This window comes from Scedosporium apiospermum, assembly GCF_000732125.1.
Source record: "Scedosporium apiospermum strain IHEM 14462 chromosome Unknown SEQ_SAPIO_0099, whole genome shotgun sequence".
In the NCBI taxonomy this organism is placed as follows: Eukaryota; Fungi; Ascomycota; class Sordariomycetes; order Microascales; family Microascaceae; genus Scedosporium; species Scedosporium apiospermum.
Genome location: NW_015971800.1, coordinates 2039167 through 2053752, shown reverse-complemented (window position 1 = coordinate 2053752; position 14586 = coordinate 2039167). Strand labels below are relative to the sequence as shown.

Sequence of the window (14586 nt, the reverse complement as noted above, 5' to 3'; positions counted from 1 at the left end):
TCAAATATAACCGCCGTCCGAGCCCTGTCGCTCGGTACTCTCCAATGCCTCTATACCTTTGACTCCGGCACCAAAATCGAGAATCAAAATCTTCGGGTCCTGGCCGGTGCTGACTATCCTCCTGTAATCGCTCTTGGCGCTTAGCACCCAACTAGCGTGCCATTTAGGGAAGTCAAGAAGTTGGGACCCGCTCTCCATATCGAAGACCTTAATGTCCGTGTCGTAACTACCGCTGATGAGTCTCCCACTGACGCTGTCGATGTGGAGACTCCGAACGAGACCGTCGTGGGCCTTCATCTCGCGCAGGCACTCGCCGGTGTTGGCGTCCCAGATTCGGATCACCTTGTCGTTTCCGGCCGACGCGATGTAACGACCATCTTCGGAAAACTGCGAGCAGGCGAGGCCTTTGGTGTGGCCGGCAAACTCGCGAATGTTCTTGCCCGTATCGATGTTCCATAGCTTCACGCGGAAGTCGCCCGAGCACGACACAATCGTGTTACCTCGCATCTGAACCGCGTTGACCGGACCGGCATGGCCTCTGAGCCGTCGGAGCAACGCGCCCGTTTCTCGATCCCAGACGCAGATGCTTATATCCTTGCTGCACGTCACGATGTGCTTCTCGTCAAAAACGAGATCGAGAACTGCCGCGTCGTGGCGTCGGAGGCGCCTGATTGGACGGTAGCCAGAATTAACCTTGTATACGATGCAGCTGGCGTCCGAGGATCCAGTGACCAGGATCTTGTCATCGTATTGGAGACATAAGATGGACGCTTTGTGGTGAACTGGGAAAGAGACTAGAGCTGGCATCGAGTGGGCCACGCGTTGGTTGTTTGAAAGCGTGGCGTAGTGGACTGGCTGCTTGCTCTCGTCAATTAGAACAGATATATCGCTCAAGACCTCAGGAGGTCCGATAACAAGCTTGCACTCGTAGGTGTGCATGTCCCATATCCTGACGGTCTTGTCCCTTGAGCCTGTGATGATTTTAAATCTATACTGTCGTTAGCAACGGGGAACCGGACTGTCCGCGGACGTCGCGGAAGAGCAAACACATACTCATCAAATTGAAGGCAGTAAATGCTGTCCAAGTGCCCGTTCAAGTACACAGGCTTCGCCTCTCCCCGCTTCCACCGCCGATCAAGCTCCTCTCTGGCGCAATAAATCTCTCTCCAGTTATTACTAGGTTTAACAGTCGGAACTCCGAGGCCAGCACCAGGCTTGATCGGTCCACTCGTGGCGTAAGTCGCCGTCTTTTCACGCAAGAAAGACTCCCTCCAGACGTGCTGATTCGCCACGGCCGCTCGCCAGTCCCAAGAGACCTGACTTGCAGTCATAAGTCCGGAAGCATCAAGATGGGACAAGATCTGGATCGCAAGCTCAGTCGGGAGCTGGGTGATGAAATCTATCCGACTGATGGTGCCATCCTGGGTCCGAAGAGAGGCGCGCTTGGAGTCTGTCAGGTCTGCCTCCGATACAGACCCAGCAACGGTGATTCCAATCCCACTTTCCCGATCGTTTCCACATTCTTCCCCAGGCACGTGGGCAAGCCATTTGTTTCGGAGCCCATGGGAAACAGACTCTTGATCGCTCGAGCTGGCCCCCGAAAGATTCAAGTACTCGGCCACGGAGGCCTTGGCAGCGGCCCCAGTATTGTGAGGTATTATAGGGGGTTCGCCACCAATGCTGGGGACTGGGAGAGCGGCCATGGCCTCGGTGAGGTGGTCTAACTGATGGTTAGGCGGTTCGCTCGATTCTCCGTAGACCGGGCGTTGTTGGCGGAAGCTCGCAGCTTGTCGCAGTCGGTGCCAGGTCGCATGCGCGGTAGCAGGTCTCGCCTCAAGGTAAGGCTCTTCAGAAATCGAACTGTTCGTCAAGGTTGGCCGGCGGTGTAGCTTCACTCTCAGGGAAGTCGAGGCTCGTCGTATGATGCCCCGAAGAGACGAGGAGCTTTCGGGTTTCGACGCATGACTATGCCCCACAAAAGCGCTTTCTGAACGGATATGACTGTGTCTTTCGAGGAATGGGACAGCCATGTTGGTGTCCGATGATTCGATCACGAGGGACTTGGGTCGACGTCGGAGGAGGGAAAAGTTAATGGCTCGTGGCCGCGCTTCGTAGGAGGGCATGATGGGTTCGTATAGCACGGGGTTGCCTCTCGAAGGACTGAAGGAGGAGGAGGGTTCTGAATACATGGCTTCTTGAGCTGGAGCCCAGTCGGCAACTGGAATGATGCGTCTCGTCATCGGCGTTGTCTCGTAAACAAGGCGTGGGGCTCTGTCCGCTCAATATATCCGTCTGGCTCGTCAAACCGGTGTTTCGATCAGATGGTGCAGGTGTCAATTTCGCATAAAATCGAACATGGCAAGGAGTCGCGAGGTAATCGGCGGAGAGGACGGTACGCGGCTGATTAAGAGATGGTTCGCTGTGAGGCTTCTCGCACAATTCCTCGCAGCGCGTGCTTCGACGATATCAATCTTGAGGCCCTCTCGGCAGCCCACCCCGGTTGACGACTCTGTCTAGACAAACGCCGAACCCACCCGTGTAGAGAAAAGAGGAAGAAAAAAAAAGAGACAAAAAGGAAAAGAAAAGCAACAGGAAGAAAGTGAAAAAAAGAGGCGTGTGTTGAATTATGACAGTCCAGGAAATAGCGAACTGGCACAGCCAAAAGCGACAGCCCCAAGTGACAAAGGCTTTCGCGTGCGCGTGCACCAAACGAGGTGGGGATCAAATTGGTCGGACTCGCAATAAAATCTCCCCAGCTGTCCGGTGCATCTAATATCCCTATTTTAAGCAAGGGATAACAAGAACAACACCACCACTGCAGGGGAAGGACGAATATGGAACCGACGCAGTCAAATATTTGCAGGAATTCGTTGCTTTTTCGTCGAGAATTGGTGCATGCGTGCTTGATTTGCTGAGACGGAGCTCTCTCCTTCGATACCCTTTCGCTCCACACCTGTGAATGTCCTTTTCCGGCCAAGTGGCAGGAATAGGAGACAATACGAAGTAGAGTAGTGTCAAGAAGGGATTCCGTGCGGCAACTCTAGGACTAGAATGGGGATAGCGTCGGGGAGTTCGGTCGTCGAAACGAACACATCAGTTACAGTCGAGCGTCTTTGCAGAAGTAAATTCGAGGTAGGAAACTGGAATTTTAGGAACGATCGATGTAAAGAAAACGAGAGGAACGCGACAAATTTGAAGACAAGAATGTCGCTAGGTATTGATTGTTGAAGTAGGTGTGGTGGTTGTGTCTCGACCAGTCCTGCGGTCCTGCAGCCTTGCTTCCGTTTCCCTTTCCACCTGCTGCACAACTGCGCTTGAGTCTTAGTTTGCCCCTTCTCAGCTAGGCTGGGGCTGTCTCGTGCAATGAATTGGTGGCTTGGCCCTGGACCTACTTCGTAGGATGGTCCTAGACCGTGATCCGGTGCCGTCAGCACGAGAAAGGTGGGCACGAAGGAAGTGGGCGGAGATGGTCAAGTGCTGACAGTCACTGGCTCCTGTCGTGTTTGTGGTCGGTTTATGGAGTAGGAAGTAGGAAGTTGGTGGGTGTCAGTGGAGATAGGCTTCATACAAGTATGTTGCAGTCGGTGTTGATCCTTCCAATGTTGTGTCCTGCTCGCCCTGGCCGAAAACGGAAATGGGAAGGACAACAGTGGCATTGAGGAATGAAGAGCGGGGAACCGAGAGGAAGTAAACAAATTGACAGTTGACAGTTGCTCGCAAAACAAAACGAAAGAAAAAAAAAAGGACAGGGATCAGTGCATTTATCAAAAGTCGGTTGTGACCGTCGAGAGGCCAAACAATGAAACGGACTGGGGGTCTAAGTTCAGGGAGCGACTGTGCGTTGAGGGGATGCAGAAATTGGAGCCGAAGCGCGGACGGGACACAAGAGGCCTGGGCTTTTTGGGTGGTTTACTTGTCCTGAGAAGGCATAAAAAGGGAGGCAACATGAACAATGGGAAATTTGCTCATTGTGATCTGATAAACTTTGAAGAGGAACGAAGTAGTGTAGTGTAGTTTCAAAATAGTCAAGCGTTAGGGAGACATAAAACAAGTCCGGACAGGGGAACAGGAGGCGAGGCGACTGACTCCCATTTTGATCAACTGATTGATGTGAGGATAAGGTACAGAATGTTGAAGTTTGTCCAAGATAAAATCCGGCAAAAGGTTTGACCTGGAATGATTAATGAAGTCGGCTGTCCGGTGGTACGCGTAGTTGAATACAGTCAAGTCATGTGCGGAGCTGGCAAGACAGAGAGACATTGAGCCCGCTGGTGTTATCATCTGAGCTATTCAGATGGAAGTGCAGTCATCTCTGAAAAGGGTTGAAGATGAAAGAGGGACCGACATCAATTCACCCCCTGTAGTTTCGCATCCACACCCTTGATATGAACGGAAGCGATGCGACACATCGTCAGCCATAGCTCATTCGATCAATCTGCCTGCCAGATCTTAGTGGACCAGTGAGGTCGTTGATGCAGCCTCTGCCCCTGAACCTTGTCCATCGTGGTATAATTTCAGGGTGGAGGTTCCACAATTGCATCACCTCAATCAATGTCATTGACGGCTCTGGCTGTCTCCATCATCCCAAGATTAAAATACAAAGGTACACGACTAGTGATTAGTCATTGACAGACCCCGAAATAGAAACATCCCCAACTTTGACCTCGGTGTCGTCCGCTTGATGTTCAGTACAATCCGAATTTTGCCAGCGCTGGCATTCAAACAACATCACTATGTTACTCCATCGATTTCTTCTTGTCATCCAAGTTGTCTTAGCACTGTACTTCGTAGCTGATCGGAAAAAGGGCCGCAGCTGAATCAAGATAATGGTATCCATCCACCTACATGAGTGTCCTGCCGGCTTGAGGCGGCGCTGGGCTGCCAGTTCCTGCTCCTTTAATCCCTGCATCCCCAACCTCTCTGAACCCGCCCTTGCCTAACGATGCTCCGATCCGAGACTATCCGGTGTCTAACCTGGTGGTCCGCCAACACCGTCTCTTCCCTTACGTATGTCCGCTGGACACAATCTACCTGTGTAGTCATGAACAAAGGAGGTTTGCCAGTATTAAAGAAGCTAACCAATCAGGGAACCGCCTGATCCAGAGGTTTCACAACGCCAGCTTGACAGCTCCAAATCCGAATACCGGTGAAAGCATTTGGACCACCCGTCTCGGAGGGACGCGTGGGGCAGGCCTACAAAGTGACCAAGACATGTGCCCAGAGTTGCCAGAAAAGAGCTAGACAAGCGCAGCTTAGCTTCAGGCTCGGACTCAGGCTTCCTTTCCGTTTCCCCAACCTTTTACTACCCAAGATTGAATGCTGCAGATGCGAGAGGCAGTGATGCCATCATGCCTTCTAGGTGGTGAGAAACGGGAGACTTATTGCTTCTGTTTGCCGCGTACGGGATTGCCTGGTAACCCAATTCCGAGCAAGAAAGCAGTTCGCATCAAGGCGCCGAGATACACGAAGGGTATGTTTCCCCAGTCAATGGCGTTCCACCGGGATACCCCGTAATATATCCCGATCCCCAGTTGTCGGACAGTGTACAGATGACCCAAGTCTCCGACGAGAAGACAGAAAAGGACGGCTTTCCAGACGCGGAGATCCGCCGTCGATCTTAGTACAATGGCTTCATTTAGGGCGAAAAAGAAGTAGAGGTTGGCAAGCTGGGAGAGGACGATGGCTGTGCCAAGGGGTATCTCCGAGTCCGAAGCCGGGGCGGATGCCGCGTGTGTGAGAGTAAGGTAGTCGAGTGGTCGGAAATGTGCGTAGTAGGCACCGACAGTGGCGGAGATCGGTTCAATGAGGAGGAAGAAGAGGCGATATATGAGAGGTAGGTTGATGCCAATGGCACCTCGCCTGACAGGCGCCGTGGACTTTGGGGGCATGATTGAGCAAGCTTTTGAGATTAGCTCAGGTTCGGTTGTTGAGAGCAAGACAATGTAATCGGAGTTCTCCAATACAAATTGTCACGGCTTGAGATTTCTTTGCTCGCGACTGCAACGCAACGCTGATTGCTTAATCATCGATACTTCTTAACAGCCAACATTTTGAACAACCTGAACATCGTCTATTTGGCACTCCAACAAATTGAAGTCCCGAATGCTCGTTCAACTCCACTCAACTACCCCAAATCCTTCCCACGTTGCCCCCCACACCTGCAGCAAACAAATATCCCGACTTCTCTGTTGGTTCCCATGACCAATTCCATCCCATTGTTGGTGGAAATTTCGGCATCCGGGTCTCTTTTCCGGTCGAGAGTCGTTCTCCTCACCATAACATCCACACCAGGACGCCTATTCACCGATTAGCTTGCACGGTTCCCATATCTGCCTGCATATGGCACATCTCGTGTGTCAATACTTCGTAGCATTCCGGTAATATACATGCCCCCGAGGCGGAGGAGCGCGGGTAAATCACACCAACTGAGTGGCATGGCTTGGTACGGCACCACACTAGAGAACGGGCCTCTTCGTCTGCCCCTCGTTGCCCCTCCCATTGAAGCGCTCACATTGGAGCGGGTTGCTCTTCATGTCGTGAGGCATTGGTGGGTGGGGGAAGCGGAACAGGGAAAAGACAAGATTTTCAAACAAAGTTTAGAATTCTGTGACTGTGTTTCCTTTCTCTTCTTTTCTTCGCGTAAATAGAATCATTTCTTGAGGAAGAGGTCCAAAGTAAAATCTCGCTACGGCTCCCGCCTACGACGCTAATCATCGTCCTCGTCATCTTTTTGATTCCACTGTCTTACACGTTCTTGCCATGGCTGTTCCGGATAAGTTCACGGGATTCCAGGTCAACAGCGCCGAAACATGGCAGGAATTCCACAAGAATGAGTTCCAGCCAAAGCCCTTCGGCGATTACGACGTCGACATCAAGATTGAGTGCTGTGGTGTTTGCGCAAGCGATCTCCACACTATCAACGGCGAGTGGGGCCCGCAGAATTACCCTTTGGCTGTTGGTCATGGTGAGTGGCGATGTAGCTATCCCTGACGGTGATGATCCGGAGGCTATTGCGAGTAAAACGGACTGGCGTTCCTAACGACTTACAATCAATGCGGTAGAAATCGTCGGTACTGCCCTCCGCGTTGGACCCAAGGTCACCTTGATCAAGCCCGGCCAACGAGTCGGTGTCGGAGCCCAATCGTACTCTTGCCTCGACTGCAGACAATGCAAGAACGAAAACGAGACCTACTGCACGAAGCAGCTCGATACCTATGGCGCAAAGTGGCCCGATACCGGCATCGTCTCCCAGGGCGGATACTCGTCGCATGTGCGAACCCATGAACACTGGTAGTCATTTCCCTTTCCACCACATGCCAATGTGCATCGCGTGCATCGCCGACGCCTCCCACTAACTTCGACGCTAGGGTCTTCCCCATCCCGGATGGTCTTCCCAGCACCGCGGCCGCCCCCATGCTCTGCGCCGGGCTAACCTCCTACAGTCCCCTCGTCCGGAACGGCTGCGGTCCCGGCAAGAAGGTCGGCGTAGTCGGTATCGGCGGTCTCGGCCACTTCGGCATCCTTTTCGCCAAGGCCCTGGGCGCGGAGACCTGGGCCATCTCTCGATCCCGCGCGAAGGAGGAAGACGCCAAGAAGATGGGTGCCACAGGCCTCATCGCCACCAACGAGAAGGGCTGGAACGAACCCCACCGCATGACCTTTGACCTCATCATCAACACGGCCAACTCCTTTGACGGCTTCCAGCTCGCCGAGTACCTCAGCCTACTCGACGTGCATGGTAAGTGGGTTTCCGTAGGTCTGCCGGGCGGCGACGGCATCACGATCAAGAACCAGGATTTCCTGCCGAATGGATGCTTTATTGGTAGCTCGCATTTGGGGAGCCGTCGGGAGATGCTGGAGATGTTGCAGTTGGCGGCAGATAAGGGGATCAAGACTTGGGTGGAGGAGGTTCCTCTCTCGGCGGAGAATTTGAAGACGGCGTTGAATAGGTTGGGGCATCATGATATTAGGTATCGGTTCTGCTTGACGAACTATGACGATGTCTTTGGAAAATAAAGCAGAGATGATTCGAGGGGGTCTTGACGCAAAGACGAGGTCTTATACGCCAGAAATAAGCGACCGTTGGTCAGTCCTCGTTCTGCTTCTTAGTGGATTTTCTTCTCGTATGCAAAATTGAGCAAGCAAGCGGGAATGGAATCGGTAGGGTGCACCATTCAGAAACTGAGCCTCTTATACTAGGCTTTATGTAGAAGGGAACAGCCATCAAGGTCATCAACCCCCGCAGATTTAAGCTCAACCTCTATCATTGACACTACCTAACGAGTGTATCAACAACAAGCAGGAATTCTTCCCAGGCGCATCTCCCGACTCGGTATTCTCCAACCGCATGAGGGAGGTCCGATGCCTTCTTCCTAGCACACTCTTCGGAGCTATGAGTAGTACATGTGAACCACAAGGTGGCAGCGATCAGTAATCTCGAGCAACGTAGTCCTCATGCCGTCAGCCGAAATATTTCGAGGATAAACACACAGCCTTAGAGACAAAGAAGTCAAACTTGCATTTCTGCAATACAGTCACGTTCCACAACTGGGTATAATATCACCTGGCAGAACGAGAGTGGAAGCCTATGACCCCAGCTTAGTTTGCGTCGCTCGATTCGGAGACAAAGGTCGCGATCATGGTCGGAGCCCATCGCACAAATTCGGAAACTCGTCATCCGTGCGGTGATAACGCTCACCAGTACCACTCGCAGTACGTTCAATAGCACACAGTACCCAACCGCCTTTATTTTCATGTGATGTAGGCATTCGGGTAGTCCCACCCCTCGCTATACCACGAGATGGGTGAACTGTTCGCGTCTCTTCCCCCCTCTCTCGCGCGAGGGGTGCTAGGGTACGGCCAACGATAGAATATCTTCTTTATATACGCATATGTTTTACTAAGAGAGCTTATTGTAAACAGTAGTTGACCGGTCTGGCTGGTATCACGAAATACGACTCATAGAAGTGGCCACGCTCTCAAATCTATATCATTAGCTGCTCGTTTTCCATTTTCTTGAAGTTCCGTAGGCGCCACTTCGGTAACTTTACTCCCCAAGGGATCCGTAAACAATCATCGTTGCTCTTACATTCCCCTTTCACATTATCTTCTCACCATGGCCCAGATAACCCTAGGTAGAGCATTGGCGTGGCTGTCTCTCGTTGCGATTGCTCATGGGCTGGAGGCATGCCTTAATATAACATCCAGATTCCCGAAATGTGTTGTGAGTGTCCCCGACTCTGTCCTGAATGCCTATCCCCTACTTAACTCTATCTGTCGGAGTAGGCTGGATGCATTACTACAGCAGCTAAAAGTGTTGGCTGTACAAACACGGTGGACTTGTCTTGTAAGTAGCCCCCATATCCGACCCGCCTCTTCACTGCAATAAGATTGATCTCATCCATTATACAGGCCAATGTGATCCTTCTTCGTCCCAAGCAATCCACGCGGCCGCACTACCTTGCGCCAGCTCTGCCTGTTCCGGGGACATAGCCTCTCTAGTGTCCGGGCTCAAGGTCGGCAGCTCTATCTGCGACTGCGTTCACAGCGCCGCTACGGGGATAGGCGGCGGTAGCAGAGACGTGTCCGGCACCTCCCCAACAATCACTACGCCTCCCCATCCCACTGCGCATATGGCACCGCATCAAGAGGGTTCCGGTTCCTCTCTCATGACCACATGCGAGTCTCGGGACTGCACGTCCGTCGCGTTGTCCGCGATACCCACCTGCGCACTGAGCTGCTTCTTCTCTTACGCCCCAAGTGTTAGCTGCGGCGTCTTAGATTTCTCATGTCAGTGCCAGTCCACCGCACAGGCGGCCATGTCTACGCTCATGCGGTGGTGTGTCATGACCGAATGTCCCTTCTGGTCAATTCCTGGAGTCATCTTCGGCGCGAACTCAGTGTGCGAGTGCGCCACTGGAACACCGACACCGGGTGCCTGCCTCGAAACGGAGCAGATTCTACAAAACGTCAGGAGATTTGCCAACGAGCCAACCCTCATGGAGACTGCGAATCTGATGGGAAGTACGGAGACGACGGACTGCGCATTAGTAGCTAAGACTGCGATTCCGACATGCGCTCAACCTTGTATCGCGCCGTTGCCGCCGCGGGTCGGGTGCGGCCTCTCGGACTTCGCCTGTCAGTGCAAGGACGAAGCCCAGGCTAGTCTTTCAAGCTTAGCTGCGTCATGTGTGCTTCGATCTTGCGGTGTGATTGATATTGGATCCCTCATCGTCGGAGGAAGCGAAAGTACGTGCGAAGCCAATTACCTTCATGTTGTAACTGGATACACTGCTAACCGGGGAAGTATGTGCATGCGCCTCTGCGACCCCATCTGCGAAAACGTCGTAGATGTGAGAGCAGAAAAGGGTAGGCGTCGCGTGGCTGGAGTGAAGATCCTCCCAATTCTTTGAGCTTCTAGCTGGTATCCCGGCAAGTTGTTGGAATTAAAGATGGTGAAAAGGCGAGGATGACAACTACTTGTGACGAAGTGACTTGACGTCAACCTGGGGTCGGTCCAGAAATCGAAGCAGCTGTGGTCCTTGGGTTGGGGGGGGGGTTCAGGCTGGTTTCTGTGCCATGACGAGTGTTTAGGCGGCAGCAATGATGAACGCTACTGCGCTCTACAACGCAGAGTATACTTTGTAGATACGACCTTATGATGTGAACTAAGTACGGATTCTTCACGAACCCTCCACTTTGGCTCTTGACTTGTGGTTCTCTACAAATATTAAAACTAATGTGCAGTGCGTCCTCGAGTGCTGAAAGCTTTGACCACCCGCAGCGCGGAAATGTCCCTGAAGCCTCATCTGGAACGCCGATATCATATCAATGTACGTGACTGGGGGTTGGAAGGAGCTGGAAGTAACCTGAGAGGTGTTTGGACAATGATCCCCCGTTCAAGGAAATACTTGATACCATCATGGCGATGATTCACGATTACGTGGCAGTAGCACAAGAGTGTGCCCGTTAATATTGGAAATCTAGTTCCCTATTCCTAGATCAATGCAGAGGAATTAGGTGGATCGATGATTTGAGGGTGGCCCCTTTTCTTAGTCCAGGTTGAGATTGAAGGAATGTCCTTGGTTGGGGGAGAGGACTAGTCAACTGAAACGAGGGAGTTTGTGGAGACGGTTTTGGCTAAATATAAATTCGAGTAAATTCGAGTTTGAACATCATGGAGAGGAGATGATCCGTTTATGCCCAATGTAAATGGGCCTGTTAGGAATGGACGAGGAGAAACTGTGGGCACAAGAAACTATTCTCTGTTTGTGGGATACAGACCAAAAAATTAGTGGACCTGCCTGATCTCTGCATGCGACGATGTGCAATGATGGAGGTTTTGGAAGTGTCAACTGAGGCGATCGGGACTTGAAGCTTAAGTGATTGATGGCGGTCTGCCCACTAATCCAGTCATCCGCGTTGCAGGGGCCGTAAATGTCCAAGTGTCAGCGCTTTCTCGAGTTGGGAAGAGGGGAAGCGGGCTGGCAGCATGGGTGGCTCGGATTTGGTTACATTGGTCACCTTGGTGGCGGGCTCAAGGAAAAGTTGCCATGGCAGCGTTTGCTGCATGGGCGTAGAGTGGGCTGAAGGCGAGATCAATTGATCACGATGCGAGGATTCGAATTGTGTGCGAAGTAAGTAATAGATGGCAAGAGATCAATGGTAAACGACCAGAGAGGCATTACCGCATTGATGCTTCGTAGTCGATGTTGTGACATCAATTGGATTGGATGGATTGATTGATGCCAAACTTGGGCAAGCGAGCCTGCGGTTCTCTGCACCAAACACAGTCAGGTCAGTGTGCAGATTGACCTGTACTAGTGTACCTGTGTACCTCAGTACACTGACACTATGAGGAAGTACCCCGAAGGACTTGGGTCTGCGGAGGCAGGAGTGACTGTTTTGATGTCAGTCATACAGTGCACAACATGTAACAAATTGGCAGTCGCTCACCAAACCTGCCGCATAGTATACAGTGTTAATATTCCCTGTTCCTGCATCCCCTCCAGTTTCCCAAAGTCACTCCGTCACATGCGGGTTGCCCATGGTAGTGAGAAGGAGTGACTTCCGGAGTGGCGACGCCCAATCAGGGAAGGCGCCAGTGCCTTGCCCAGGAGACACCGCACCGTTCCTCAGCCACAACAACAACAGAACACACCCAGGAACATTGATCTCGTCTCCAGCCCACGGTGGGTTGAAACCTTCCTCCACCGATCAACACCCAACGACAAACATCGCCAACTTCGACTTTTCGACGACGATTCGACCAAGGAGCGCACCGGGCGATCCCCAATGTAGGTAAGTTCGAACGACATTTCAGCAAATTTCCGACGCCCTTATTTCGCCAAATCGATTTCGACCGTTTTCTTTTCGCTCCCCTTTTACCCCGTATCCGATCGGTTCCCTCGTGTGTGTCATCATTCGGCTCTCGCCATTACAAACGCGCAACAGTCTCTTTCCGCCCCCAACGGAGGATCCTATCTTCAGACCGACGACTGAGCCGCCGTCTTCTCTTTTCGCAGGAGAAAACCGCTGGCAACAGTCTCTCTGACTTTCGTTAACTCGGCAAGCTGGCTCACGGCACAAGCCACCGCCTTTCTCGTTTCTGGGAAGTCGCTCCCTTTCCTAACCCTTGAAACGGTCACCGACTTAACGGGCTACACTCCTCCATGCGGTTTCCATCCCAACCTTAGTTGTGCGCGAAGAAAGCGAACCTGAATTTAACCATTATGGCCGAACCTCCGTCTTCACCGCCCACCGACACCACGACTGCCGAAGAGGCTCTCTCCTGGTACAAATCCCAGTATGAGCAACTCGAGCATGAACTCGCCGAGTTCAGAGAATCCAGTCGCGAACTCGAACAAGAGTTAGAAAAGGATATCGAGCAAGCTGAAAAGCGAGAGCGCTTCCTTCAAGAGAAGGCTGAGACTCTGAACTATGAAGTCGATGAGTGGAAGGTACGTGAATCCCGGCACAACTCCCTAGTGGTCGCATATATCTTACGTGATGATTCTGTAGAGAAAATACCGAGACTCCAAGGCGGAGGCGAGCGCTGCCCAGAATGCGCTCGAGAAGGAAATTACCACGCTTCGAGATTCGCACAGGACCCTGCAGCTGAAGTTGCGGGATGCAGAAGTCGCCAACGACGACTTTGAGCGCCAAGCCCGAAACACATCATCGTCGCTGGAAGACCTCGAGTCCAAGTATAATGTAGCCATCGAACGAGGCGTTATGCTTGAGGAAGAGGTTCGCATGGGCGAGCAGGAGCGTGAGAATCTCCGCATCGATGCCCAGCGCTTGAAGGAGGAGCTCTCGGAACTCAAGATTGAGGTTGAGGTGCTCCAAGACCGGCTCCGCAAACAGGAATCGCGCCACCTATCCATGATCTCAACCGACATCTCCGTTCCCGAATCTCCTACCTTCGACAAGAGCATCGGCTCTCCAGAGTCGACCGCAAGCTCGCCTCTTATCTCTACGCCGCCCGACACTATCGACCTGCCCCCGAGCAAGCCCACTGTGGTTCAGGACCCGCCCTCGCCTCCCATGTCTGATGCTTCCGGCACACTCCGCAGGCCCAGGCTCTCTCTGACCAAGACTCCAGCTCCCTCGACGCAGAGGAAGTCGCGCTTGCCGTCGGCCGACAACAGCGTTACGCCCAAACCTCGACCCACCAACTTCTCGTCTTCCCTCACCAAGAGGCCGGTCACCCGCGTCGCTACCGCCACTCCTGCTACCAAGACTCCCGCCAACCGTACCACGGCGCCTCGCTCTACGTCGCATAGACTTCCCACCACCAATAACTCTCTCTCGCACATTCGCTCCCTTACCGCCCAGGTCCAACGCTTGGAAGCAAGGGTGCAGTCTGCGCGATCTAGGCTGCCTGCCCGCGTCAACACGCCTCCGCGACCATCGCCTCGGTCTTCTATCAATGGCATGGGAAGTGTACCTTCGACCGTCACTATTAGATCTAGGAGACGGGCAACTGGCTCAGTCACTAGCGCTAGCGCTTCGGTAGCTAGCGACGACACCACCCCTACCAACCCTTCCCAGGGTGCCCGCAAGAGCACCCAGACTGCGGGCAAGCACATTCCCCGCCTCAGCACATCGGGCGTCAGTCGACTCTCCTTTGGACCTCTTCCCAACAGGAATCCCGGTGGCGACTCGGAAGCGTCAATGTCTCGACCAAGTTCCCGTGCTAGCATCACTTCCGGATACGCCCGACCCAGCAGCCGAACCGATATGAACCCTCCGCCCCGTCCCCTTAGCCGAACTAGTCTTTCCGGCGCGCGGACGCCTCTTAGCCGTCCCCGCAGTTCCCTAGGTGGCAGCCTACATGGCCACTCTGCTAGTGTGGGCCGCTTCGACCCGGACGAATTTGAAGACGATAGCGACCTCCGTACCCCGAGCCGACGAGGCACCTTCTCGAAGCTGGAGATGGAAGGTGTCGTGAGCCGGATCCCTGCACCGGCCAGCTCCATCCCGGCCCCAACGGGACGGCGGCAGAGTGGTGGTCCGAGGAGAGTGAGCAGCGGCTTTGGGTTCAGGGAATCTGAGCCATTGGATGAGTTGGATGAGACTTATTAA

At 53.1% G+C, this 14586-nt stretch overlaps 3 protein-coding genes and 1 pseudogene across 3 annotated transcripts; 2 read left to right on the top strand and 2 right to left on the bottom strand.

Annotated features, from left to right (window-relative positions):
* SAPIO_CDS5990 (WD domain-containing protein) lies at positions 1 to 2240 on the bottom strand (the record flags this gene model as incomplete). The annotated part of the gene is made up of 2 exons (XM_016788199.1): positions 1 to 988; positions 1054 to 2240. The coding sequence occupies 2 exons, from the start codon at positions 2238 to 2240 to the stop codon at positions 1 to 3; spliced, it is 2175 nt and encodes a 724-aa protein (XP_016642515.1).
* A 3138-nt stretch (positions 2241 to 5378) lies between these two features.
* On the bottom strand, positions 5379 to 5888 carry SAPIO_CDS5989 (annotated as a pseudogene; the record flags this gene model as incomplete).
* An 871-nt stretch (positions 5889 to 6759) lies between these two features.
* SAPIO_CDS5988 (NADP-dependent alcohol dehydrogenase 6) lies at positions 6760 to 8016 on the top strand (the record flags this gene model as incomplete). Its single annotated transcript, XM_016788198.1, has 3 exons — positions 6760 to 6964; positions 7062 to 7290; positions 7368 to 8016. 3 exons carry the CDS (start codon positions 6760 to 6762, stop codon positions 8014 to 8016), a joined length of 1083 nt encoding a protein of 360 aa, XP_016642514.1.
* Positions 8017 to 12731: 4715 nt separating this feature from the next.
* Positions 12732 to 14586, top strand: SAPIO_CDS5987 (Nuclear distribution protein nudE-like protein 1; the record flags this gene model as incomplete). Its single annotated transcript, XM_016788197.1, has 2 exons — positions 12732 to 12959; positions 13021 to 14586. The coding sequence occupies 2 exons, from the start codon at positions 12732 to 12734 to the stop codon at positions 14584 to 14586; spliced, it is 1794 nt and encodes a 597-aa protein (XP_016642513.1).